Below are 27,106 nucleotides of genomic sequence, written 5' to 3' on the forward strand. Positions count from 1 at the left end.
CTCCCCGAGTTGTCTGAGCGAAGGAATGAATGGTTACTTTCACACGAAAGCGCCCGCCCGCCCGGGATTCCACCCGAGAAGAAAAGCCAAGATTCCCTCGCGCAGCCCAGGCCCGCGCGGGCCCAGGTGAGCGCAGCCGCCGCCCAGGCGCCCTCACGTGACCGCGGGCGGCGCGCGCACGCAGACGGCGCCTGCGCGCCCTCTCCCGGAAGTGGCCGGACCGAAGCGCCAGCGGAGCGCCCCGTCCGTCCGCCGGTGGGTCCGCCAGTCCGTCAGCCCGGCTCTCCCGCCGCTCCTCAGCCTCGGTCGCTTGTCCCGCAGTTGCTTTGGCCGGAACGTCGGCGGCGGCGGAGGAGCTCGCCATGGCGACGTTCATCTCGGTGCAGCTGAAGAAGACCTCGGAGGTGGACCTGGCCAAGCCGCTGGTGAAGTTCATCCAGCAGACGTACCCGAGCGGCGGCGAGGAGCAGGCCCAGTACTGCCGCGCGGCCGAGGAGCTCAGCAAGCTGCGCCGCGCCGCGCTCGGCCGCCCGCTGGACAAGCACGAGGGCGCGCTGGAGACGCTCATGAGGTGGGCCTGGAGCCGGGCTTGGGGCCGCCTGCAGCCTGCCGGCCCCTTCCTTCCTCCTCCTTCCTTCCTCCTCCTCCTCTCCCACTTCCCTGCCTCACACCCTGGGCCCAGACCCGGCCGCCCCGCTGGCCTGGTGGGGCGCGTAGGTGTGGTCTGCATTCCTTCCTGGTGAGCAGGAGCCGCCCCGCCGGCTGCGGCTGCCTCTGCCCGGGCTCCGGGGGGGGGGGGGGGGGAGGATCGGTCCTGCCGTTTCGCCGCAGCCCTCGGTCCTCCCGGCTCGGAGGATCGAATATCTCGGAGGAACCGTCTGCCCCGGACGGATCGATCTCTCTCATGCCACATTTACTCAGAACTAGTCCCCCCCCCCCCTTTTTTTTTTTGGTGGGGAGGAATGTCTTGAATTAAGACTCACCTTCCCACCCCCACTTTTTTGGATTTCTTGGCCAGATTTCAGTTTCAAAATAGAGGTTGCTTGAGGAATGTAGGAGAATTGGGACAAATGTCTGTTACTTATTACATTGTCCACTTGAAATGAGCCCATCTTCCTAAGTTCATCAGAATCAAATGACAGAAAATTGGAAAATTCCAAAGGTTATAGGAGGTACTGTTCTTTGAAATTTCACGTGAGGGACATGCTAGAAGGTGCGAGAGAAATAGCTTAAAATCACTGTTCACAAGCAGGTGTGCACATCTTGGAGTACATTTGTTACTTTACAAATGCTTATGGAGGGTCATTAATGAGAGCTCCTTTTCTGGTACTTTGCAGTTAGGATAACAGGACATTTCTAGGGTACTTTAGAGTTTAACATTACTTTCGCCTAATCTCATTTTCTACGTGAAACATAGTCTCCTTGTGTAACAGGGCAAACATGGCTGTGTTAGGTTGTAAGTATAAGCCCAGGTTAAATCAGTTTATTTGCCTGGTAACTGAGAGGTTTAGTGATATTGCTTCCTTAGCTTTAGGGAACCCTGGATAGCTTCTTGCCTCCATGTTGATTCCTTTGTAGCTGGGCTTTGTTCCTGGATTGGGGAGAGATGGCGACCGGTGGGTCTCCTGTAATTACAGTCATTACACTCAGGATCCTACGTAGGAGAGCGCCTTTTCTCCTTCGCTCTGGCGGGAGGCCATGGGAAGCTCCTGTTTGGGTTGGCGTGTGCCATATATGAAGGTGGTTACATGCGCTAATTTCATTGCCAGCCACTCAGCTGGTTTAACTTCTCCATCCCCCATGGATCAAAGCAATAGAGAATGAGGAAGACCTGGTTCCCCCAAAAGGAAGATACTGAATAGATTGCTTAGAGAGATGATGATCTCTTGGTGTCAGTTTTAAAGATAAGACTGTTAGGCTGTAACTATCATTCATTTGATACTTAGTATGAGCATAAAAAAAAAAGTTAATGCCATAGCTGGTTTGGCTCAGTGGATAGAGTGTCGGCCTGCAGACTGAAGGGATCCGGGTTCCATTCCAGTCAAGGGCATATGCCTGGGTTGCAGGCTCGGTCCCCAGTGGGGGGCGTGCAGGAGGCAGCTGATCGATGCTTCTCTCTCATCATTAGTGTTTCTCTCTCTCTCTCTCTCTCTCTCTCTCTCTCTCTCTCTCCCTCCCTCCCTCCCTCCCTCTCTCCCTCCCTCCCCTTCTCTCCCCCCCTTCCTTCTGAAATGGATAAAAATATACTTAAAAATTAATTAAAAAGTTAACCTAGGAATAGTTAGGCATCCTTTAGAATTAACAAACTTTTAACAAAAATTTCCAAAGCAATTTTTATGTAGACATGAATAGCATTCAGTGCGGTTTTTCCATTAGTAGTATTAAAAAAACATGGGTATAATGAACACTATGATAACAGTCTTCTTGAATAGAGTGTTTGTTTTGGTACCAACCCTTAAGGAGCTTGGAGTTTTCCGTGACAATTGATGCAGGGATTTAAGACTAACAGACAAGAAAGAATGAATAGTGGATTGTGGTACAGATAGAGTTCTGGTGTGAACTTTAAACCTTCATTCATTTGTTTATCCCTTTATTCTTTTCCCAGGCACAAATGTGAAAACTGTTCCTAGGTATAGGGCTGAGGCACAAATAGCCTCTTTGAAACTGACCGTGTTTCTTCAGTCTCCTTCGTATTATCCTCTCCTCGCTCATTTATTATCAACTACTTCCCTCCGCCCCCCTTTCACTTCTTACTCTTCTAGTAGGGTTAGGATAAGTTAATAGACATACTACAGACTATTGGAGGTCTATACAAAAGTTTTTTTGGGTGTATATCTGTAAAAATCAAACATTTGTGAGATATGTGTTCCAATCAAACAATATTGTTTAATAATTATCCAATAATTATGTTGGATAATTGTGTAAATAACATTAATTTACATATTTTTAACTTAATGAACTTTTCTTTTTTTTAAAATATATTTTATTGATTTTTCACAGAGAGGAAGAGAGAGGGATAGAGAGTTAGAAACATCGATGAGAGAGAATCATCGACCAGCTGCCTCTTGCACATCCCCTACTGGGGATGTGCCCGCAACCAAGGTACATGCCCTTAACCGGAATCGAACCCGGGACCTTTCAGTCCGCAGACCGACGCTCTACCACTGAGCCAAACCGGTGCCGGCACTTAATGAACTTTTAAATACAATTTTCAGAAAGGAGGGATTAAGCTAATTCCTAAAGAATAGAAGCTAGCTTGATTAGCACTGGTCCACTGCTCCACAAATAGGTCCAGTGATGGAGCTGCCTTTTTATTATTACGAACATGGAGATATTCCAGTAAAATTTCCCAAAATACACTCTTAAGTGTATTTATTATGTTGAGAATGTAGTGTCATCCTGTATAAAGTAGCTTTACTAAAAATTGATTAGAAGAGCCTTGATAAATGGTGAACTTTAGAGTGATCAGATGGGAATCCTGTATTATAATTTTTTTTGGGGGGGGGGAGAGGAAGCTCCAGTGTTCATGTCTTTTGTAGTGATTAGTATTTTTATTATTTTTTTTTTAAAATATATTTTATTGATTTTATACAGAGAGGAAGGGAGAGAGATAGAGAGTTAGAAACATCGATGAGAGAGAGTCATCGATCAGCTGCCTCTTGCACACCCCCCACTGGGGATATGCCCGCAACCAAGGTACATGCCCTTGACCGGAATCGAACCCGGGACCCTTCAGTCCCCAAGCCGACGCTCTATCCATTGAGCCAAACCGGTCCCGGCGTGATTAGTATTTTTAGAGAGGAAGCTTGCAGTCTCTTTCCATGAAAAAGTTTGATTGTCAGCTTTCTGAAATTTCATTGGGGAATTGGATGTTGGGGATCTCAACTACCATGTATGCAGTCTTTTATACCATCTATTTTTAGTGTGGCGCCTGTATCAGCTTTGGATTCAGCTGCATGTGGTAGATCTCAAGTCATCAGGGAATTAAATTATGATTTTACTCCTGTGTAGACAGTTGGTAGAGAGGTAGTTCTGATAGTCCAGGGCTGGTTTAGTGGTTCTGTTAAGTTCATCAGGCTTAGGCTCCTGATTTCCATTCTATAGAATCCTTTTCCTCAGGGTCCAGATAGCAGGAAGGGCCGAAACCGGTTTGGCTCAGTGGATAGAGCGTCGGCCTGCGGACTAAAAGGTCCCAGGTTTGATTCTGGTCAAGGGCATGTACCTTGGTTGCAGGCACATCCCCTGTAGGGAGTGTACAGGAGGCAGCTGATCCATGTTTCTCTTTCATCGGTGTTTCTAACTCTCTATCTCTCTCCCTTTCTCTCTGTAAAAAAATCAATAAAAAGATAGCAGGAAGGGAGGAAGGAGATAGTGTGGAAACTGCCCCACAATACCCTGCTCATATGTAATTGGCCGTTATGTATGTCTACATCTCATGGAAGGGCAGGATAAGAAAAGGAATTTTTATTAAAGTCAGCCTCATACCCAGCTAAAATCTGGGTTTTGTTAGTAAGGAAGAAGGAGAGAGAATGATGTTGACAACATTCCTAACCAAAGCTTCTCAATACCCATCCTCTCCACTTAACTGTGCTTGATAGCCCTAACATTTCCTGTAAATCTGCTCTCCGAATACGGGATCCGGTAGCAAAGGTTTCAGAGATTTTTCCACTGCACTTTCTCTTCCCAGCCTCATATTGAAATCCTGTCTTCAGTGGTACCTCATGTTTCTTAATTCAGATTCTTGTTGGCTTCTCTGACATGATTTGACTTATATTTTGTTAGCTCTCTGTCCCCAGGCAGTTAGATTTTCAGTTTATCTGCTTCATTCACTTTTTACCTTTTACAGAATTTCACTGAAACCTCTTGCATGCTGTTGTTCCATATCCCATTTTTCTTTGTGCATGTACATCTTTTTGATTTTAATTAATTTTTTAGCCCTAGCTCAATGGATAGAGTGTTGGCCCGTGGACTGAAGGGACCCAGGCTTGATTCTGGTCAAGGGCACATGCCCAGGTTATGGACTTGATCCCCAGTGTGGAGCATGCAGGAGGCAGCCTATCAATGATTGTCATCATTGATGTTTCTATCTCTCCCTTCCTCTCTGAAATCAATGAAATATATTAAAAAAAAGAAACCACAACACTTAAAAAAAGAAAAAAAAGAAAAGAAATTAGTGACATTTTGGGAGAGAGCGGAAAAGGGTGTTTTGTTTTGTTTTTCCCCCCAGATCTCTTTGTTTAAGTGAATAGGGTATCTGCATTTTCAACTTTCCACAGTGGTTGCATCAATATCCATTTCCAGTAGCAGGTATAAGTGAGTTTTTTATTTCACGTCCATTCCAATACTCACTGATTAATAATTCAAATTAATTGGGTGGGGTTTTTCTTGCTATACTGATGGATGAAAGATGATAATACCTTGTTTTAGGTCGAAGTGCCCTGATTTATCAGAGGTCCAGCATGTTATATTTACTTTAGTTTCTTTTTCTGTGAATTGCCTGTTTTTTGTTTTTTCTCTGCTCATTTTCTAGATTGCTAATTTTTTCCTTACTAATTTTTAGGAGTTATTTACCTTTTCTGGCTATCCCTCCCCCTTATGTGTATTGCAGATATATATGTTTCTTGTCTCTTAATTGTATTTATGTTGTCTTTAGTCACACAGAAGTTCTTGCAAAATGTTTTATTCTTATAATCTGTTTTTTTCAGTTTTGTTCCTTGTTCCTAATGTTGTGAATGTGTTATATATGATTTTGCTCCTTGATCTGATTTGTTAAAGGTTTGTAGCCACCTTTTTTTTTTTTTTTTTTAAAAACAACAACAAAACAAAACACATTTTTTTATTGATTTCAGAGAGGAAGGGAGAGGGAGAGAGAAATAGAAACATCATTGATGAGAGAAAATCATTGATTGGCCGCCCCCCCTCCAAACCCTATACTGGAGATCATCTGCAACCTGGGCGTGTGCCCTGACTCAGAATCAAACCACGACTTCCAATGTGTCTTCCTGGTTCACAGGTTGATGCTCAATCACTGAGTGATCTCTTTTCAAACACTAAGTCTAATTTTATTTTAGGACACTATGTTTTTTTCTGAGTCCGCTTTTGGCTGTATCCAGCTGGTTTTGATATATAGTATTCTCATTGATGTTTTTAATAATTTGTAACTTTTCTGTTTTCATTAACTCGAGTCATTTATATAGATTTTGCAAATTTCTAAATAGATTTGTCTATCATCCTTTTGTGGTTTAAAATTTAGTTTTATTGTATTATGAAAATAACTTTTTCATTTGAAAAATAATGTGGATGGAACTAGACTCATGATTCCTGAATTTTTTTTCAAGCACTAGTGCTTTATAGATAGGAAAGAAAGTATTGCAGTTCCGTTTTGCTTACATTCTGATTCTTTGTTTGGGGGTGAAGATGCTGAGATAATGTTAGCACTATTGATGTTAGTGTGCTAATCAAAGTGGAGGATGCAAAGATAGACACACACCTTATTCCTCTTACATCTGTTTTTCTCCATAGTACTTATCACTACCTACTATACTGTATTTTTAACTTAGGTTGTTTGTTTCCCACCCTCACCCCCAAAAGTTTTAGAACATCCCAATTAAAACTCTGTTTGTTGCATAGTAAGCTCTTAGTATATATTTGTTGGATGGATGAATGAGGAAAGGCTTCTTTGATGACATGTCAGCCTAGGTAAGAAAGGTGGGAAATTGTGATGGTAAAAGTTTCCAGGTAGTGGAGGGGGGAGAAGTAAAAAAATGTGTGAAAGCTTAGGGCCAAGAGAGAGCACAGACATTAGTGACTATAATGCACAGGGAATATTCTGAGATGAGGCTTTGAGAGTGTTGAATGATGGCCAGGCAATGCCAGACCTTATCACATTTTTGGATATAGTTTTAAAAACAACGGGACTTCATTATAGGTTTGAGTACTTAATACTTCAGTGATTGTTTCCTAAGTATAAGAATACTCTCCTGTATAATCACCACAGTACAACTTTCAAAATCAGGAAATTAACATTGATTGAATATTACCATTTAATTCATAGAATTCATTAAAATTTTGTTGATTCTCCCAGTAATGTTTATAGGTTCAGGATCCTGCATTGCTTTTAATTGTTATCTCTCTAATTAGTTCTCTAATCTGGAACAGTTCCTCAATTTTTCCCTTGTCTTTTGCAGCCTTGACATTTTTGAGGAGTACAGGGTAGTTACTTTGTAGAATGTTGCTCAATAGGGATTTGTCTCATATTTTCTCATGATTCATGTATTTTGGGGCAGTAGTACCACCAAAGTGATGCTGTGTTCTTTTTAGTGCCTATCAGGAAGAACACTATTTGATTTGTCCTATTGCTGGTAATGTTAACTTTCATCACTTGATTAAGATGGTATTTCCCAGGTTTCTTAACCTTATAATTAATTATAAGTGTGTTATGCTAATTACTAAGTATTTTGTGGGAAGATTTACTTTGAGACTATGTATGCAATATCCTATTTTCATCAAACTTTTGTTTTAGTATCCATTGTGACTCTTACCTGAATGAGGCGTTATATTCTGAAAGTGTCAAATGATGATTTTCCTAACTCCATTATTTCTTCTACATTTATTAGTTGGCATTGTACAATAGGGTAGAGCTTTTTCTGTTCATTTGTTCATATATACTTCAGAATAATGTTCTTCATTTCCTGAATGGGTTATGATTTGTTACTTATTTAAATTTTTCTAGACTTGACTAGTGGGAGCCCATTAAAGCTAATTCCTGTGTCCTTTTGACATGTTCTCATATTTTTAAAAATACTTCCTTATCTTTCTGGCATAGCAAGATGTTTTAGGCTTGAGTCTTCAATTTTCTCAGTCTCAGCCACGGAGTCACTCACATGTCTAAGGAGCACTGGCTCCTTTTAATGGAGAGCATTATTTGAGCATTAAGTTCACTTATTGCTTCTGGACCCCCTCAACATACACATTTAGGAAATATACACACATATTGTAAATCCCCTACACCTGTTTTTTATATTTTTCTACTATATTAAAAAGTAAATTCATTTTGATACCTCTAATTCCGGTCCAAAGCCATAGAATTTATTCTCTCCTTAATAGTAACTCCTTTCTCTGATATTTAGAAACCTGGCTCCTATTATCTTCAGTGTATTTACTTAACTGTTCAGTTCTTACTGTTTGTAATCAAACTTATGGCCTTGCCAACCAGTAACTTGATCTCAGGCACGTTGCCCTTCCTCAAAAAACTGACCTCAGAAATAACCTTTGGAAAGATAGTCCTCATGAAGGGGTGGAGGGCTAGGAGATGATAAGGGAAGGAGGAAAGATTAGAGGCCAGTTAGAACACTTGGCTTTGGATACCTCCTCATCCCTTTTGCTAGCTCAAAGGTCACACTGATGCGGGGAAAGACTGCTTATATATATACTAGTGGCCCAGTGCACGAACATCATACTCTTGGGGTGTGGAGGGGACCCCCCAAGCATGGCCTGTGCCCTGTCACAGTGCTGAAGCCCTGAAATCCACTGCCCCTAAAAGGTAGGCCCCGCCCACCTATCTGTGGCTCCTCGATGGATTGCCCTGAAGAGGACCGCCAGTGCCTGGAGGCCTCCGCCATGGCCCCTGTCTCTGGAGGGCCACAGCAGAGGCCTGCTGGCCCCTGGCTGGGGCCACGTGCCTCCGGACCCCCAGCCAGGCCCTCAGCGGAGGCTTCTTCGCACACCTGTAGACCTCTGGCACAGGTGCGTGTAGAGGCCTGTCTGCCATGGCCCTGCCCCTGTCCCCAATGCTGCAAGTCCCCACCCACCCACACCTGCTTTGCACGCAGCCTGCTGATCGGTTGTTACTGTGACGTCGTCCCAACTAATATGCATATTGCACAATTATTAATATAGATGTATATATTTAACATATTTTTATTGATTTCAGAGAGGAAGGGAGAGGGAGAGAGAGAAATATCAATGAGGAGAGAGAATCATTGATTGGTTGCCTCATGCACACCTCACAGTAAGGATTGAGCCCACAACCTGGGCATGTGCCCTTCACTGGAATCGAACCCAGGGGACCCTTAGGTCACAGGCCGAAACTCTGTCCACTGAGCCATATCAGCTAGAGCTAGACTGCTTCATATTTGAAGATCATTCTGGCTGCTCTGTAGAGAATATATTGAAAAGAATGAGAAAGGCCCTGGCTCATTTGGTTGGTGTGTTTCAAAATGTTGCAGGTTTGATTCCCAGTTAGGGCACATACTTAAGTTGCAGGTTTGGTCCCTAGTTGGGGCACTTACAGGAAGCAACTGATCCATGTTTCTCTTTCAAATCGATGTTTCGCCCTCTCTCTCTTTCTGTCTCACTTTCAAAAAAATATCAAGAAAACATATCCTTGGGTGAGGATTAAAAAAAATAAATAAAAAGAAGAAGAAGAAAAAGAAAAGAATGAGAAAGGAGAAAATGAGACAGGTTGACCAGGAAACGGATTAGACTACCTTGAAGGGAGAGTAGTTGCTTTGATGAATTGTGTGGCAGTGGTGAAGATGGACAGAAGTGCGCATACACAAAACACATTAAATATATATTTTTATTAATTTCAGAGAGGAAGAGAGAGAGGGGGAGAGATAGAAACAGTTATGATGAGAGAGAATCATTGATTGGCTGCCTCCTGCACGCCCCCTACTGGAGATGAGTCCCAGTATGTGCTTTTGACTGGAATCGAATCTGGAACTCTTCAGTCCACAGGTTGATGCTCTATCCACTGAGCAAAACCAGCTAGGAACCCAAAATGTATTTAAAAGTTGGCATACCTGTTCTTACTGAGCAGTTTAACCAGAGATATTAATATGCTCAATGGATATGACCAGTTATCCTAATAAGAAATAATATTTTAAGAAATGCTTTGGTTTTTCTGTTCAGATATTTGCCTATAGGTAATAATAATAGTTGATAAATATTTTTCTTTGGAGGGAGGATGAGTTTTTGTTCAGTTTTTTCACTGCATGCATTTAGCTTTTGGTTAAACATTAAAAGATTATGTTTAGAAACTTCAAAATGGCTGATTAATTTGTGGGCCACTCAAGGTAAGCGTGAATAATTTTGGTGTACTCTTTAACCAGCTGTATTTACATAAATGTGCATAATATTTAACTCTGCTAATTTTAACTTTTGCTCTATGTTTTAGATATTATGATCAGATTTGTTCCATTGAACCTAAGTTCCCATTTTCTGAAAATCAGGTAAGTCATTTGTTGAATTTGTAAAGTTATATGATAATGGCAAGTCACCCATTTCCTCCCACTCATGGTATCAGTTTATTAAAATAAATGGTGTCTGTTCATTATCTTTAGGTTTTTATGAGACTTTTTTTTATTAGCTTAGGCCCATCTGATACGAATTTATGTCTTTTTGAAGAATGTTTCCTAGGATTTTATTCATGTCATTCCTCACTAACTTCTGTATATATATTTAACTGTGTTTTATGTCCACTATTGACTGATTAATCGATAGTGTTCTTCCCTTTGGCTTTTACAGAATTAAGAGAGAAACTAATTCAGGAAGTATTAGTTTTAGTTTATTTACTTTAAAAAAGTATGTGAGTGTTTGGGGTAAGGGGTGGGTGGACAGGGAAAAGGGGTGGTGGTAGATGAACTAAGAAAGGCAAAAGGCTAAAATCTGGTGATAGGTGTATTGGGGGTTCATTATGTTATTCTCTCTAGTTTTGTGTATATTGAAAATACTCTAACCTAGAGTTAAAAAGTTAGATTGCAGCACATAATTTAAAAGAGGCTAAATCATCATATGCAGAATATTTTAGAAGTGTGAGATGCAGTGTTTTAAAATTTATGACAGAAACTCTTTATGTATAACATGCATACAGAAAAGTGAAAGAAAATATGTGTATAGCTTGAATCTTCATAAAGTGAATATACATGTATAACTACTACTCAAATCAAGAAGTAAATTATCTTATGCCATCCAACAAAGATAAACATTCTCTTGCTTTTGTCATCATAGAATAGTTTTTATTTTATCTTCTGGGAAACCTGTAGTACTTACTTTATTGCCTGTGCTTCTCTTGGCTTATTTGACAATTAAGTTCATATTCTGCTCAATCCATTGTGTGTTTATAAAGATGAATAAGATTGTGTGTTTTGGAGAAGACAATATGTGTACAATTACTGAAGCAGAGTGACCGATTGAAATAACTTAGTGCCAGTATTTTACTTAAAAAAAATTTATGACTAAGAAAGGAAAAGGACTTGATTGGTTAGAGAAGATAATGTTGAAACTTTTGTCTTTTTCCTTATTGTGAATTTTTCTCTGAAAGAGACTTAATATTAATGAGGTTCAAGAAGGTAACATAATTTTCTGTTTTCTTTTTATCAAGATCTGCTTGACATTTACCTGGAAAGATGCTTTTGATAAAGGCTCACTTTTTGGAGGGTCTGTAAAGTTGGGTATGTAATTTTTTAATAAATGATGGGAAACTTAGTCTAAACACTTCGTTTTAGGTTTTAAAAATTGCTCTTGTAATGATTCTTTTAAAATAAGAAACGTTTTTACATTTTCTTTTCTTTTTTCAACATCAACTTTTAATGGAATTTAAAAAATTTTGTAGAGAGCCTATGCCTTGCCAGGCACTGTCCTAGTTATAAAAGTGAATAAGACAGTTGTATTCAAACTGATTGGGAAGAAAGTTGATCAGCCAATGAACAAGGGGAGCATGGATGAGGAAGTTAATTCTGTCTGTTGAAAGTAAGCAGTGTTTGAGTTAGCCTTTGAAGGGTGAATTTGGTTTTTTCAGATAGAAAATATCATTATAGGTAGAACATTTTAATCAAAGTTTAGAAGAGTGAGGCTTTTTTATCTGCTAGCTCAGCATATAACCTCTCTGTGCCTTAATTTTCTCATCTGTGTGAAGTAGGGAATAGTACTGTGAAGTACTGTTTATCTCATTGGGTTTTGGTGTGGATTAAATGAGTGAATTTATGTAAAGTCCTTACAATAGTGCTCAGTAAATATGAGCTGCAATGAATGTTAATATTACTTATAACCATATATATGTTATATATACTACATATGTATTATAGAATATATGCTATGTACTATTACATAACAGTATTATTCACTATAAATTACATCCAATACATGTTAGTATAATACTAAACATTGTTAAGGCTTGAAACCATAGGTTGAGTTGAGGGTTATGGAAGGAGAAGACATTGGAAAGAAGATTGTGAAGTTATAAATAGTATACTTGTGCGTTTTGTATATTTAAAAAAAAACACATTTTTATTGATCTTAGATAGGAAGGGAGAGGGAGAGAGAGACAGAAACATCAACGATGAGAGAGAATGATTGATCGGCTGCCTTCCGCACACCCCCCACTGGGGACCAAGCCGCAACCCGGGCATGTGCCCTTGACTGGAATCGAACCTGGGACCCTTCAGTCCGCAGACTGATGCTCTATCCACAGAGCCAAACTGGCCAGGGCTCTTCTTACATATTAATAGCTAACATTTATTGAGTACATATTCCATCCAGGCACTGAATTCTATAGGAGCCTAATGAGGAAAGGCACTGTTATTAACAACTGAGCAAACTGATTTAGAAAGATTAAATGACTTCTGAGGTTATATGGCAGGGATTTAATGAAGCCAGATATGAGTCCAGAAAGCCTAGCTTCAGAGACTAGGGAAAAACTGACCAGTTAAGAGTCTTGTGAGAGTCATTATGGATGAAATTAGACAAGAAGTGTATGTGGGTCAGAGGAGAAGGGGTGGATTGAGAGACATTTCAGAGATGAAACGATCTACTATTAAAAGGAAGAGTAGAAATTAAGGATGGATGCTACTTAAGATTTATAACTTGATTTGACCTGATGATTTATTCCTTTCAATAAGTAAGTTGAGTTTGAGTTTTCTGTGTTATGTCGGGGTGGAAACTTTTCTTTGGCATTTGGAAATAATGGATTTCAAGCTCAAAAGAGGTAGATTTGGGAACAATTACCATTATATGATAATAAATTTATCCCCTCTGGTAGAGTATAGATTGGGAAAAGTGTGAAAGCCAGATCTAGAGAATACGACATTCAGGGGAAATAGTGGAAGAGATTCCTGAGAATGAGGCTGAGAAAAAGCTTTCAGATCTCAGGGGAAACAGGGAAGAATAGAGACATTGACCTGAATGCCAGAAAGTTTCAACGACCATGTAGTTCAGTGGCTCCTGAGCCTGGTTGCACAGTAGAATTACCTGGGGGAAATATTAAAGATGCAGGTATATCTTTAAAGGTAAAGTTACAGAATGCCAGATGTGATAGGAAGGTATTTCAAGGTGAGGCACTGGAATCAGTGTCTTTGAAAAGATCTCTTGGTGACTTTGATTTTCATCCAGGTTGGAGCATTATTGACAGTCATTATAGTAGGGGTCAAGTCATGTAAGGTTGGAGAAGTCACTGGATTTGGCAACAAAAGTTTTGCTAGGGCCATGCCGCAGTAGCCAAATTGCATCAGGTTGTGAGCTGGACCAGAAGCAATGAAATGGAAACAGCAGCTATGGGTTGTTTATTTTGGGAAACTTGAGGTAAAGATTTGAGAGTAAAGGGAGCATGATGCTGAGAGAGAGGCAAGGTCAAGAAAAGGATTTTTAGTGATATTGAGACAAGCAAATTTGTAGGTTGAGAATAAGGAGCAGATGGTAAGAGAACTAAATGATAATTAGTAAGATAGGTTCAATGATGAACCAAGTTCCTGGAGGAAGTGGAAGGCAAAAACAAAAGCTTAAATAAAGCAGGAAGTAGTTCATCAATGTATTTCTAGTGGTAAATATTGGAGTTAAATGTCCTTTAGTAATGTCTTTTTTTTTTTTTTAATATATTTTATTGATTTTTTTACAGAGAGAGGAAGGGAGAGGGATAAAGAGTTAGAAACATCGATGAGAGAGAAACATGGATCAGCTGCCTCCTGCACACCTCCTACTGGGGATGTGCCCGCAACCAAGATACATGCCCTTGACCGGAATCGAACCTGAGACCTTTCAGTCCACAGGCTGACGCTCTATCCACTGAGCCAGACCGGTTTCGGCAGTAATGTCTTGATTAAATAAAGCATGGGTTATTCATTCATTAGAATATTGTGTAATTTTGCATTCTAAGAATGATAATGTAAATATATATTTGACATTTAAAGGTATCTTCATGGAATATTGAGTAAAAGGCCTGTTACAGGTTAGAGCTGCTGCATTTTTATCAACAGTGGGTAATTCTGGGAGGGGTAACATATTTGGTGATTTTTATTTTCTTTTGTAGTTTTTAAAAACTATTTTAAGTTTTAGAAAAACTATATAATCAAACTGTTTTCATTTTGAAAGGCTTTGTGTGAAAAAGAAGAGCACAGCTCAGCCAGCGTGGCTCAGTGGTTGAGCATCGACCTCTGAACCAGGAGGTCTTAGTTAGATTCCCAGTCAGGGCACATGCTGGGGTTGTGGACTTGATCCCCAATAGGGGGTGTGCGGGAGGCAGTTGATCAATGATTCTCTCTCATTGATGTTTTTATCTCTCTCTCCCTCTTCCTTCCTCTCTGAAATCAATTAAAAAAAAAAATATATATATATATAAAGAGCACAGGTTAAAATAGGGACGAGTTGGATATTAAGAAAAAGCTATTTGAAGGAAGGAGAATTGAATATTTATTTTTTAAAAAACCACCTGATTTGTGTTTAGGTCTGATAGGAGAGATCATAAAGGAAAAAAAAAAAAATATTTAGTTATAAGGAAAAAAAGTTTTCACAGTATTTTATACATAAGAAATCCTATATAATAATCCTATATAATAAAAGGCTGATATGCAGATTGTTACCTTGGGAGTTCAACTGGGAGACAGGGAGTTGAATCGCTTGCTATGATGTGTGCTGACCACCAGGGGGGTGCCATGGGACATGGCGGTGACCAGTGGCGACAGTGGGGTGCTAAGGGAGTGCGGGAAAGAGGAGACAGGGAGGTGGGGAGGCAGGGAACCATGTGGTGGCTGTGTGAGAGGTGGCTATATGAGCAGGTAGTGAGGGAAGGAGGAGGCACAGAGGCAGGGAGGAGGGGAACCTGATTGGCCCTGATTGCCGGCCAGGCCTAGGGACCTTATCCATGAATTTTGTGCACCAGGCCTCTAGTGTCAAAATAAAAGTCTACAGCTTGGGAAGGGAGAGGGAGATAGAAATATCAATGGTGAGAGAGAATCATTGATTGGTTGCCTCCGCACCCCCCACACTGGGATTTAGCCCGCAACTGGAGCATGTGCCCTGATTGGGAATAGAGCTGTGATTTCCTGGTTCATAGGTTGTCCCCTCAATCACTGAACCATACCAGCCGGGCTGTTTTTTTTTTAAATTAAAAAACAAAAAATTTTTTATGGTAGCTAAGTGGATGTGAGGCCTGTAGACTATTGATCAAAGTTGTATTTTAAATAATTGAATAATTTGTTAGTCTTTGAGATGTATTGGAATAATGGAATGAGGCATGGAAGGTCAGCTAGGAGGTTCTGGCATTTGCTTAGGTTTGTAGTAATGAGGAATTGGTTTAAATGTGGTGGGAAGATATACTTTTTAGAGAAGTGATGGAAAAATAGAAATAATGTATTTGAATTTAAGTGAGAAATGATGTGAAAATGAATTTTCATTTTGAATCTGACTACTAACAGTGTGGACATACAGGGAAGGAAAGAATAACATATTGATCTGTTGAATTTTAGATAATGGGAATATTGTTATGAAAATAAATGTCTAGCAGGGCAGCAATCAATATGGGAGCCTCTGAATGAGAAAACAGGTCTGGAAACTTGTTTTTGTGAGAGGCAATGGGATAGAAATGATATTATTTCTCTTTGAAACATTAATTTTCTTTAGAAAAAAATAATCTGATAAATTTTCCTTCTCAATTTTTTACAGCTCTTGCAAGCTTAGGATATGAAAAGAGCTGTGTGTTGTTCAATTGTGCAGCCTTAGCTAGCCAAATTGCAGCAGAACAGAACCTGGATAATGATGAAGGATTGAAAATCGCTGCTAAGCATTACCAGGTATGCAGAACAGTAGTTATTACATAATGATCAACACTAAATTGGATTAAATTGAAAATAATTTGCATTTAGGTTTACAGACATTTCTATATACACAGATATTTTCTTGGAAAGTAGCACATTTTTTAATGAATTGATTTATATTTTTGAGGTTCTTAGATAAACTACATACTATAAACCACTTCTCATTTTCCTCACCATTGTATACCCAGCACCTAGCACAGTGCCTGGCACATAATGGCTCAATAAATTAGGTTCAAATTATAAAATGTATGAAATAAACTCATTAAAAATTTTTGTACATTTTATTTTAATATTTTTTCTTATAGTGAGACACTTGTATAGTTTCACACAAGTCACAAAACTTAAGACCTCTTAGCAAGAAAAGTTTAACTTTGACACTTGTGGAGAGGTCATATTTAAATGTGGTCAGATATGTAATGCTATACTATATTTACTGATAAGGCATATGATTTTTGTGGCAATTGTTATTTATTCAGCTTTAATTTTTTTTGTTTTAATTTAAAGAACAATAAGTGATTATTGTTAAGTGGTAATATCTATAATTGTTTTCATGCTTTATGTTACTTTATAAGTTTCAGAGTTTTTTCGTATACATTATTTGACTCTCAGGTAAACCATGTGAGGCATGTTATATAATGTCATTCTCATTTTACAAACAGGAAGACTAAGGGCAGAAGTGTTAATAAAGTGGTGCATTGAAGTTCCAAGGTGTCCTGATTCCAACCAAATTTAATGGAATTCCAAATGGTCCTTCCAGTGTCTCCCAGAGGTGGAGTCTGATTTTTCCCATTGTTGAAGTTTAGGGGAGAGGTGAGGAATGCCGTTTTAGAAAAGTGAGAGGATAGCACACTTTAAGCAACATATGCATTATCTGATTGTTGCTTACCATACAATCAGATAATGCATATGTACCTTTTCTTTTTGAGGCCATAAATGGCAAATGTTTTAAAATGCAGTAATGAAGTAAATTTCTATTTAGTTTTCTATTAGTTGTAATTGTTAACTGGCTGGCATGTGAGCTTTTAGAGGGCATTCTGAATTATTGAGGACACATTCCATTCTGTGAGTCACTTCTGTGTTTCACAGCAGGACACCTAGTGATGGAAAGATAACTAATTGTACGACAAGACCTACTCGATTCTTTTCTAGGCTGCTTGTCACCAAGAGCTGCATAGCCTGTCTAACTTCTTTAACTGCTGTAGGCCTCCAGTTCCGTATCTGTGAATGAGAGACTGGACTCTTTGCTGTTCTAGTCTGTGATTCTGTTTGTTTACTAGGCAGGGTCAGCTGATCACTCTCTGCAGGTACTCTAGTTTTATGATACTTCATGATTGCAGAAAGCATCATTTTCATTTGAAACAGTTAACCTTTTGTTATCCTGCATAGCTTTATCTGTGTAATCCACAAAACCTTTAAATCCCAGGCGGACTTCTTTCTTTTTACTAGTATCATTTGTTTCATGAGAGCAAAGTGATTTCAGTGTTAATCTTAGAAAAATATAATTGAGAAGACAAATCTGATGGTCAGTGTTTCACCAAGGAGCCCTGAGAGTCAAATAGAAATCATTAGCATTGGATGGTAATGCTGTCCCTCAGAGGACTAGGCATCTGTACTATTTGAGGCTTCCTTAAGTATATATGTTTAATTGTTTGAGAAATGAATTTGTTTGAGACCAAACCAAGTGCATTCAGTACTAAAAACATTTTAGTATTTTATCCCTGCCTTTATTCTCATATTAGTTTTGAGGAAGTATATCTAAAAATAAGCTTACTCAATTTGTCCTGTTAATATAATTTTTCTTGTTACAAGTGACTTTTTATCTTTGTTAAATTTCTTGTTATTCTATAGTATTTTAGAAAAAATACCCTTATTGTCTGTAGGTCAGATGTTTTAGAGCTACTTTGTACAATATAAAATTTAAATAAGTATTCAACTGAGTTAACATTTAGAATAATTTTGTGTCTAACAGAAAATTAAGTCTTGCTGAGTTCCTATAAATTCTAAAGAAATTCTTTTCTTTTCACCCCCCCTCTAGTTCGCTAGTGGTGCCTTTTTACATATTAAAGAGACGGTTTTATCTGCCTTAAATCGGGAACCTACTGTGGACATATCTCCAGATACTGTTGGGACCCTCAGCCTTATTATGCTGGCACAGGCCCAAGAAGTTTTTTTTTTAAAGGCCACAAGAGGTAATTCCAATTTGTCATTTTGTTGCATGTGAAAATAAGTGATAGGTTTTTAAAATTAGAAGATGATTAAAATATAACATTTTCACTGTAGAGCATGAACTTGAAACATGCTTTATTGAAAATTTTCAGCTTTCCTTTTTTGAACTTAAGGTGGTACAATGCACATTTAAGAATGTAAATTGTATTTGCAATCTTTTATAAAATGGATAGTTAGCTATTGCCTTAAAACATTGAACTCTGAAGTAATGTTTACATAGGTTTGTAATATGTCAAAAATGCATTCATTTAGCTAATATTTATTGAGTACTTTCTGTGTTCTAGTCCCTGCTCTAAGCTCTAGGTAAATAGAGTTAGAAGACAACCAAGATTCCTTATTTCAGGAAACTTATATTTTAGAGTTGGGGAGATAATAAATAAGAAATTAACTGGCTCAGGTAAAGAGAGATAATGTCTTTAAAGAAAATAAGGTGGGACATGCCTGGTGGTCTGTTCTGGCTGTGGGGTAAGGATGGAGGAGGGGCAGTCATACTGATTTTAAATTCATTAGTGGAGAAGAATACGATTGAGGAGATCTCATTTCATCGACATCACCTGACAAGATGGAGCCTAGCAGAATCCCTGGCTCTGTGAATGAGGGAATAAGATTAATTCTTACAAGGCATGTAATTTAGTATAACAGATTGGAATAGGCTAAATATGTAAGTACAGAGAAATTAAAAATAAGGAAACAGTCATGTGGAATCCATATGACATAGAATTCCTATATAGTAAAATTCATCCTTTTAAAATACATACTTTATTGGTTTTTAGTATAGTCAGAGTTTTGTGACTGTAGCCAGTCTTATTTTAAGACATTGTCATTATCCCCAAAAGAAACCTCATACCCACTGGCAAGCACACTCTATTCCCTCTCCCCTACCTCCTGACAGCCACTGAACTATTTTCTGACTCTTTGTATTTGCCTGAGAAATAATTAAATTTCATGCAGATGAATTGATTTCACCAATAAGGATTTTAAAAAAAATATATATTTTATTGATTTTTTACAGAGAGGAAGAGAGAGGATAGAGAGAAACATCGATGAGAGAGAAACATCGATCAGCTGCCTCTTGCACACCCCCCACTGGGGATGTGCCCGCAACAAAAGTACATGCCCTTGCCCGGAATCGAACCCGGGACCTTTCAGTCCGCAAGCCGACGCTCTATCCACTGAACCAAACCGGTTTCGGCCCAATAAGGATTTTTAAAGACATGTACAATCATGATATATCAGATCACTTTAGTTATAATGGTCAATTTCATATTTTATTACAGATAAAATGAAAGATGCCATCATAGCTAAATTGGCGAATCAGGCTGCAGATTATTTTGGTGATGCTTTCAAGCAGTGTCAGTATAAAGATACTCTCCCTAAGGTCAGTTATCATTTTTATACCCACTTGGCTGTTTGCATGTGGAAATATTTGGATGCTGTGTACAAGAAGCAAGTTGAAAATTATGTTTTATAAAGATTTGAAAACTTAGGAAAGGCATTTAAAGAATATATTTGTAGAATTTTTTTTTTTTATTTAAGTTGCATGAAACTTTTTTTTATGTCGAGGGGATGCCTTTGCCTTTGCTCTTCACTAAACTTGTTTTTCCAAAGCTAAATCCCTTCCTGGGAAATTTCAATATCTGTCTCCAATAATTTTATCAAGTAAGGGCATCGTGTACTTCTGATTCATTGGTGGTTTGGTACAGCAAGCATGAATACTTGAGCGTGTTGATTATTCACACTTTTAATTATCGTCCCATTTTCTTAAAGATGAGTCTAAAAGTACAAAAACAGACATAAAGAAAAAGGAAAAGGAAACAAATTCCGCCAATAATTTTATTAGAATTGCATTTTGTCAACAGGAATAAAAAATTGGGCTGCTGTTGGAACAGCTAAGGAAAACAACCATCTCTAAACCACATATTTATTGCAGGAAGTATTATTTTAATGTAAAATTTTCTGAAGTGGCATGTGAGTGTGATCGTTTGAAATGACTGGTCAGTGTGATCATTTGAAAGGACAAAGCAGATTATTAGACTAACAGGTAAATTTAGAATGGTTAGGAAGGGAAACAGATTGAGTGAAATGTGGTATATAATTCAGTTACTTTTTCAGAAATGTTAAAGGAATTAGTTTTGTCTGTATGATAGCTCATGGTATTTGTCACATGGTCTCGTAGCGGAGTTTATTAATAAATCATTCAGGAATTTTTTAAAAGTATGAAGTTGCAGACAGTTTTGTGGTGGAGTAAAAAAGAGCATATAAGTTCATCTATAGAACATGTTAGTTTAGTCAGAAAATGTCCAATGTGAAGATTCCTAGAAATTTAAAATACACCAAGGTATCAGTGGAAAGTTGCCCTTGGATATTAATAATATTCCTCTTAAAAAGAGACTTGGGATCCCTTCTCACCTCTTTTTCATCGGAAAGACCTCATGTTCAGCTGCCCCGTGTACCGTTACATCCTGTTGGGCCATTAGTTCAGTCTTGTCATGGAGAGAAGAATGTCACCTACGAAGACTTGGAAACTACTTTGCAGCATTCCTGGAATTCCTCGAAACTCCTGTTTAAGTACAAAGTTGCTCCAGCCTTACTTTGAGAACTGGCATGAGTGCAGTTTGAGATTTAGGTGTCCTTTATTTTTGCATTTTTTCTAATAAAGCTCATAAGATACCTCATTTAATTTAATTAATTAATTAATTAATTTATTTATTTATTTTAAATATATTTATTGATTTTTCTTACAGAGAGGAAGGGAGAGGGACAGAGAGTTAGAGACTTCAATGAGAGAGAAACTGACCTGCTGCCTCTTGCACACCCCCCTACCGGGGATGTGCCTGCAACCAATGTACATGCCCTTGACCGGAATCGAACCTGGGACCTTTCAGTCCGCAGACTGACGCTCTACCGTTGAGCCAAACCGGTTTCGGCAGATATCTCATATTTTATTTATTTATTTATTTATTTATTTATTTATTTATTTATTTATTTTTTATTTATAAAATATATTTTATTGATTTTGTACAGTGAGGAAGGGAGAGAGATAGAGAGTTAGAAACATTGATGAGAGAGTCATCGATCAGCTGCCTCTTGCACTCCCCCCACGGGATATGCCCGCAACCAAGGTACATGCCCTTGACCGGAATCGAATCCGGGACCTTTCAGTCCCCAAGCGGACGCTCTATCCATTGAGCCAAACCGGTTTCGGCAGATATCTCATATTTTAATTGTAAAACTGAAATGTCTACAAATAATGATCCAGGAATCTAGAATATTATTCATTGGTAGACAGGAAAGGACATAGGTAATAATGTCAGTTTTTCAATGTCTTTCTCATTCATTCATTCATTCATTTATTCATTGTCTGCACAGTGCTTGTCTAGTATAGTTATTAGATTTTATATGACATGTACTGCCTAAAAACAATAAGATTGCAGGCTAGGATTTGACATTTTAGAAGAGCCGATACCCTTATAACTGCTTCCCAGGTTTATGTTTTTGGATCTTTTACAATTAATTTTGAATGCAGGTGTTTTTTTTTTAAGGCAGATTAGGGCAGAATAATACTGAATCATATTAGTTATTAACCTTAGATCATTTGTCTGTTTGCTATGTGTTTTTGGGTATATGATATTGAAATGTTAGTTGTTATATGATACTGAATTTTTATTTGGCTAAAAATCATCTTTATTAAAAAGTCTTAGGATATGAGTATAAGTGGGAACTTACTTTTACTGTCTTTTATCTCTTAAACATGAAACAGTCAGCTATAGAGCAATTTCATTAGTGTATGTGAGTAATCGTTTTAGTTGACTCTAAAGGCTGGAAAAGGGCTCATAAGGAAGCTTCTAAAGCCTTGTGCTTGCTGTTCGGGCTGTCCGTTCTACTTCTCTTTCTAATGCATGCTTTCCTTTCTTCTTTGTAAACAAAATGTTGACTTCATGGCTCGATTAAAGAGAATTGTAAAAATTTGAATTGACTTCACTTAAAAGTAAAAACAACAACAACCCACCCCTTCATTCTAATTGGAAGAAAAAAAATTCAAATGATTGAATTCAACCCATGCAAAATCATGTGGTCTTCTCTGTTTACACCTGACTAACCTATCTCTAAACTATTAATGGGGTAATTCTAATTTCTGTCTCCTTTTCCTTTTTCTTCCTGCATCCCATGTTGTCTGTGGTGGTTTGTGTGGTTGGACTCGTCCCTGGTCAGTATTTTTATTTCCAGGAGGTGTTTCCTGTGTTGGCTGCCAAGCACTGTATCATGCAGGCCAATGCCGAGTACCATCAGTCTATCCTGGCAAAACAGCAGAAGAAATTTGGCGAAGAGATTGCAAGGTTACAGGCGAGTCTCTTAGAAATAAATATTAAATAACTTGGATCTCCATTTTTCTTTTCTTTTTTTATAAGGACAGTATTTTTTTTTTTAATCTCTGTGTTTTAAAAAAAATACATTTTATTGATTTTTTACAGTCAGGAAGAGAGAGAGAGAGTTAGAAACATTGATGAGGGAGAAACATTAATCAGCTGCCTCCTGCGCACCCCTCTACTGGGGATGTGTCCGCAAGGTACATGCCCTTGACCAGAATTGAACATGGACCCTTCAGTCTGTAGGCCGATGCTTTATCCACTGAGACAAACTGGTTAGGGCCATTTTTCTTTCTTAATGAAATTCCCAAGTTTGCTCACGAAAACCATTCCTACTCATTGCCCCATCAATGGAGACAAGTGCTTTTATAAGCTTTACCTGCTGCATGCTTTTTAAAAATCTCATATTTTATTTAAATTCATGCAAAAACAAAACAACAAAAAATAAACCCTAAAAAATTTCATGCAAAATTTACCATACTTATTTTAATATAAAATGTTCTAAATTAATTACCAGACTCCAGAAAGGATTGTACAGTGCCTAGCCTTGGAGCATATAAATTGAGCTTGAGAAGGACAGTGGTAATATAAGTACATCTGTAAAAAGCAGAGTACTTTCTATGCAGTTGTATCTATATGGTAGGCATTGGGGTTGTCAGAAACTTGCTGTGACATCTGGGCAACTTTTCAGCAGGAATAAGGGCTGTTTATTAGTTGCTTGTATTTTTGAGTATTGGTAAGCAGAGGATAAGAAGATAAGGAAATTTTAAATGGCCTGGATATTAGAAGGTACTATGCGAGTATCATTTAGGAAGTTCGCACAAATTAGTCTTTTCATGAAAAAAGAAACCCAGACTTATAAAAAATAAAATGTATGCTGTTATTATAACCCACAGTGACACAATCAGAGAAAAGCATACTTCTTCTTCTTTTTTAATATATTTTATTGATATTTCACAGAGAGGAGGAAGGGAGAGAGATAGAGAGCTAGAAACGTCGATGAGAGAGAAACATCGACCAGCTGCCTTTTGCACACCCACTACCAGGGATGTGCCAGCAACCAATGTACATGCCCTTGACCGGAATCGAACCTGGGACTCCTCAGTCCGCAGACCGACGCTCTACCACTGAGCCAAACCGGCTTCGGCTTTTTTTTTTTTTTTTTTTTTTTTTTTACAAAACCGAGATTAACAAACATCTCATTTGTCTAGGAATCAATTTTGATCACTGTTATTTAGATTCTCAATGCCAGGTTATACTTACTGGTCCATAGGTTTCCTTTATTTTCTTGGTAATTCACACGTGTTTAAAGGGATGTCTGCTATGTATTCTTAAATTTTGGGGTAATTTGTGAAGAGAGAATTTCTAGGTTACTCTGTTGACCACATTGCTGAAAATTCAAAATCTCAAATTAGGTTTTTTTTTCTCCTTTATTTAAAAAAGAAACCAATGCTTGGTTGAGAAAAATAAACATTATTATTATTTTGTAACATTTTCTTTTTAGCATGCAGCAGAATTGATTAAAACAGTGGCATCTCGCTATGATGAATATGTCAACGTGAAGGATTTTTCAGACAAAATCAACCGTGCCCTTACTGCAGCAAAGAAGGATAATGACTTCATATATCACGATCGAGTTCCAGACCTCAAAGATCTAGATCCTATTGGCAAAGCCACACTTGTGAAATCTACCCCAGTCAATGTACCCATTAGCCAGAAATTCACTGGTATGTCAAGAATTCAGTTGTAGTTTAATCTTACTCATCTTTTCTCCAGTTTAATCTGTTTTTTTTTAGTAGCCTAAAATCACAAAGTTGCTATTGTATGCTCTGAATATACTTTGCATTCAGATTGTTCAAAATGAATATGACAATAAAAATTATTATATCTACAGGGCAAATTTTTAAAAATATATATATTTTATTGATTTTTAACAGAGAGAAAGGGAGAGAGAGAGAGAGCTAAAAACGTTGATGATAGAGAAACATCGACTGGCTGCCTCTTGCACACCCCCTACTGGGGATGTGCCCGCAACCAAGGTACATGCCCTTGGCCGGAATCGAACCTGAGACCTTTCAGTCCGCAGACCGACGCTCTTCCACTGAGCCAAACCGGCTTTGGCAAGGGCAAATTTTTAAAAAAATATATATTTTATTGATTTTATACAGAGAGGAAGGGAGAGAGATAGAGAGTTAGAAACATTGATGAGAGAGAATCATTGATCAACTGCCTCTTGCACACGCCGTACCGGGGATGTGCCCGCAACCAAGGTACGTGCCCTTGACTGGAATCGAACCCGGGACCCTTCAGTCCCCAAGCCGATGCTCTATCCATTGAGCCAAACCGGACCCGGCAATAGGGCAATTTTTAAATGGAAAAGATGTCAATGAAGGATATGTAAAGTACACAACAGAGTCAGAAAACTTGAAACTGCATTTGAGTAATGATAAAAACTTTAAGCAGTTGTCATTTTAACATTTGTTATATTATTGAAGATTCTGCCATTAAAAATAAATATTCATAAATATAACTTCAAACCTATCAAGTTTTGGAGTCTCTTAAAAATAATGATTGGATCAGATAAATACATTACAGTATGCTTGGGTATTGTAGGTATATACAGTGTTTGGTAGCTGAGATCCTAAAGATAATATTCTAAGTTATTGGGAAAGGGTGATTATTTTACCTATTTTTATTTAACAAACACAAAGTGTTTACCATGTGCCAAGGAACTCTTTTAAGCACTTTACAAATATTAGCTCATTTATTTTTCACAACAATCCTATGAGCTACTTTTATTATCCCCACATGACTGATGAGGATACTGATGCACAGTGATTACCTTGTCCAAGGTTGCATAGTTAGAAAGTGATAGAGCTGGAAATTGAACCATCACACAGTAGACCAAAACAAGTGAAGTGTTTTCTATGATTAGCTCTTCTTTACCAAAGATTCCTTTAGTTCAGTGACACACATCTAAAAGGTAAGAAATTTAAGTTCAGAGAAAAAGCTTTCATTGTTATTGCCCATCATTGTACTTTCAGTAGTGATTTAGTTTTGCCTTTAAGTATTTGTAGACTTTTTATATAAACATTGGAAAGGAAATACGAACATTCACTATATAATTTGAGTTTTGTCTCAAAATTGTGTTGACATTTCCATTTTTAATTGCAGATCTATTTGAGAAAATGGTTCCTGTGTCAGTGCAGCAGGCTTTGGCTGCCTATAACCAGAGGAAAGCTGATTTAGTTAACAGGTCAATTGCTCAAATGAGAGAAGCAACCAATTTGGCAAATGGGTAGGTAGAACTTACCTTTCATAAATTTATATCTAAGCTTCCAGTGTTTTCTGTTTGATTGTCCTTTAAATAGTTTATGTACATTTTACTTTCTGACCTTGGAACTGAATGTCAAAGATAAGTGAAATAGCAAATAAACACACATTTCTTGGGGACTATAGTTATTAAGCCCTACTAGTTGAAAGAAACTTAATTACTGAAACAAAGTGAAAATGTTTGACCACTAATTTGTATTTATTTGAGGGAAATGAGAAGTAGAAATGAATTTTTTAAGTTAAGATAATGAGTATATTGAGTACTCTGAACCGGTTTTGTTTCTGATAGATTCATTGTTTTTAAAAAACTCTTTAAGTATAATTTTAATTCAGTGAAGTACATCCATTTTAAATGTATAGTTCATTTCTATTGGTAAATGTGAATACCCTTGTAACCATCATCATTTCCATGATCAAGACAAAAAACATTTCCTTCACCCTAAATACACCCTCATTCCTCTTTCTTTCCCTTTAGTTTCTCTTCCCCTGACCCCTAGCCACTGTCTATAGCACTCCCTGTCATTATAATTTTTCTTTTTATATAATTTAATGTAAATGTAATCATTATAACATGTGGAGTATGCATTTTATAGTACATAGTGTAGTACAGTATTATTACATAAGTAATACCTACAGTATAGATAAGCACCTATAGTATATAATCAAAATGTGTGTTGCGTATCTTACACTTAGCATAATGTTTTTGAGATTCATATATGTTGTGGATATCACTTTGATCTTTTTTATTTCTGAACAGTATTTCATTTTATGGTCAAATGTCAGTCTGTTTATTCTTTCACCTGAGGATGGACATTTTAGATTGTTGATGCGGTAAACATCAACAGGTCTTTGTGTTGACATCTTTTATTTCTCTTGAGTAAATAAAATAGATTAATTGTATGGTTAGTGTATGTTTAACTTCATATGAAACGAATAGATTATTTTCCAAAGTGGTGGTTCCAGTTTATATTCCCACATGCACTGTTTGAGAAATGTTGCTCTGGATCCTCATCAGCAGTTGGTATTGTCAATCTTTTTTTTTTTTTTTTTTAAATATTTTTAATTTTAGACATTTTAGATTGTGTACTAGTGTCT

General features: G+C 37.9%; 1 protein-coding gene across 5 annotated transcripts in view; it reads left to right on the forward strand.

Moving 5' to 3' along the window:
* The first annotated feature begins 200 nt into the window (after positions 1–200).
* Positions 201–27,106, forward strand: part of LOC118715459 (programmed cell death 6 interacting protein) — a 45,926-nt gene continuing 19,020 nt past the window's right edge. For 2 of the 5 annotated variants that reach the window (XR_004986900.2, XM_036431776.2), the window contains exons 1-9: positions 201–571; positions 10,178–10,232; positions 11,384–11,453; positions 15,934–16,061; positions 18,121–18,274; positions 19,589–19,689; positions 22,524–22,655; positions 24,183–24,405; positions 25,853–25,976. Coding sequence is in view for 4 of the 5 variants with exons in the window: in XM_036431776.2 (XP_036287669.1) it covers positions 363–571; positions 10,178–10,232; positions 11,384–11,453; positions 15,934–16,061; positions 18,121–18,274; positions 19,589–19,689; positions 22,524–22,655; positions 24,183–24,405; positions 25,853–25,976 (1,196 nt within the window). In the remaining variant the exon portion in view is untranslated. The remainder of the gene's footprint in view (positions 572–10,177; positions 10,233–11,383; positions 11,454–15,933; positions 16,062–18,120; positions 18,275–19,588; positions 19,690–22,523; positions 22,656–24,182; positions 24,406–25,852; positions 25,977–27,106) is intronic. The other 3 variants (XM_036431774.2, XM_036431775.2, XM_045579362.1) reach the window with 3 other exon arrangements.

This window comes from Pipistrellus kuhlii, unplaced genomic scaffold, assembly GCF_014108245.1.
Source record: "Pipistrellus kuhlii isolate mPipKuh1 unplaced genomic scaffold, mPipKuh1.p scaffold_m20_p_11, whole genome shotgun sequence".
Taxonomy (NCBI): domain Eukaryota; kingdom Metazoa; phylum Chordata; class Mammalia; order Chiroptera; family Vespertilionidae; genus Pipistrellus; species Pipistrellus kuhlii.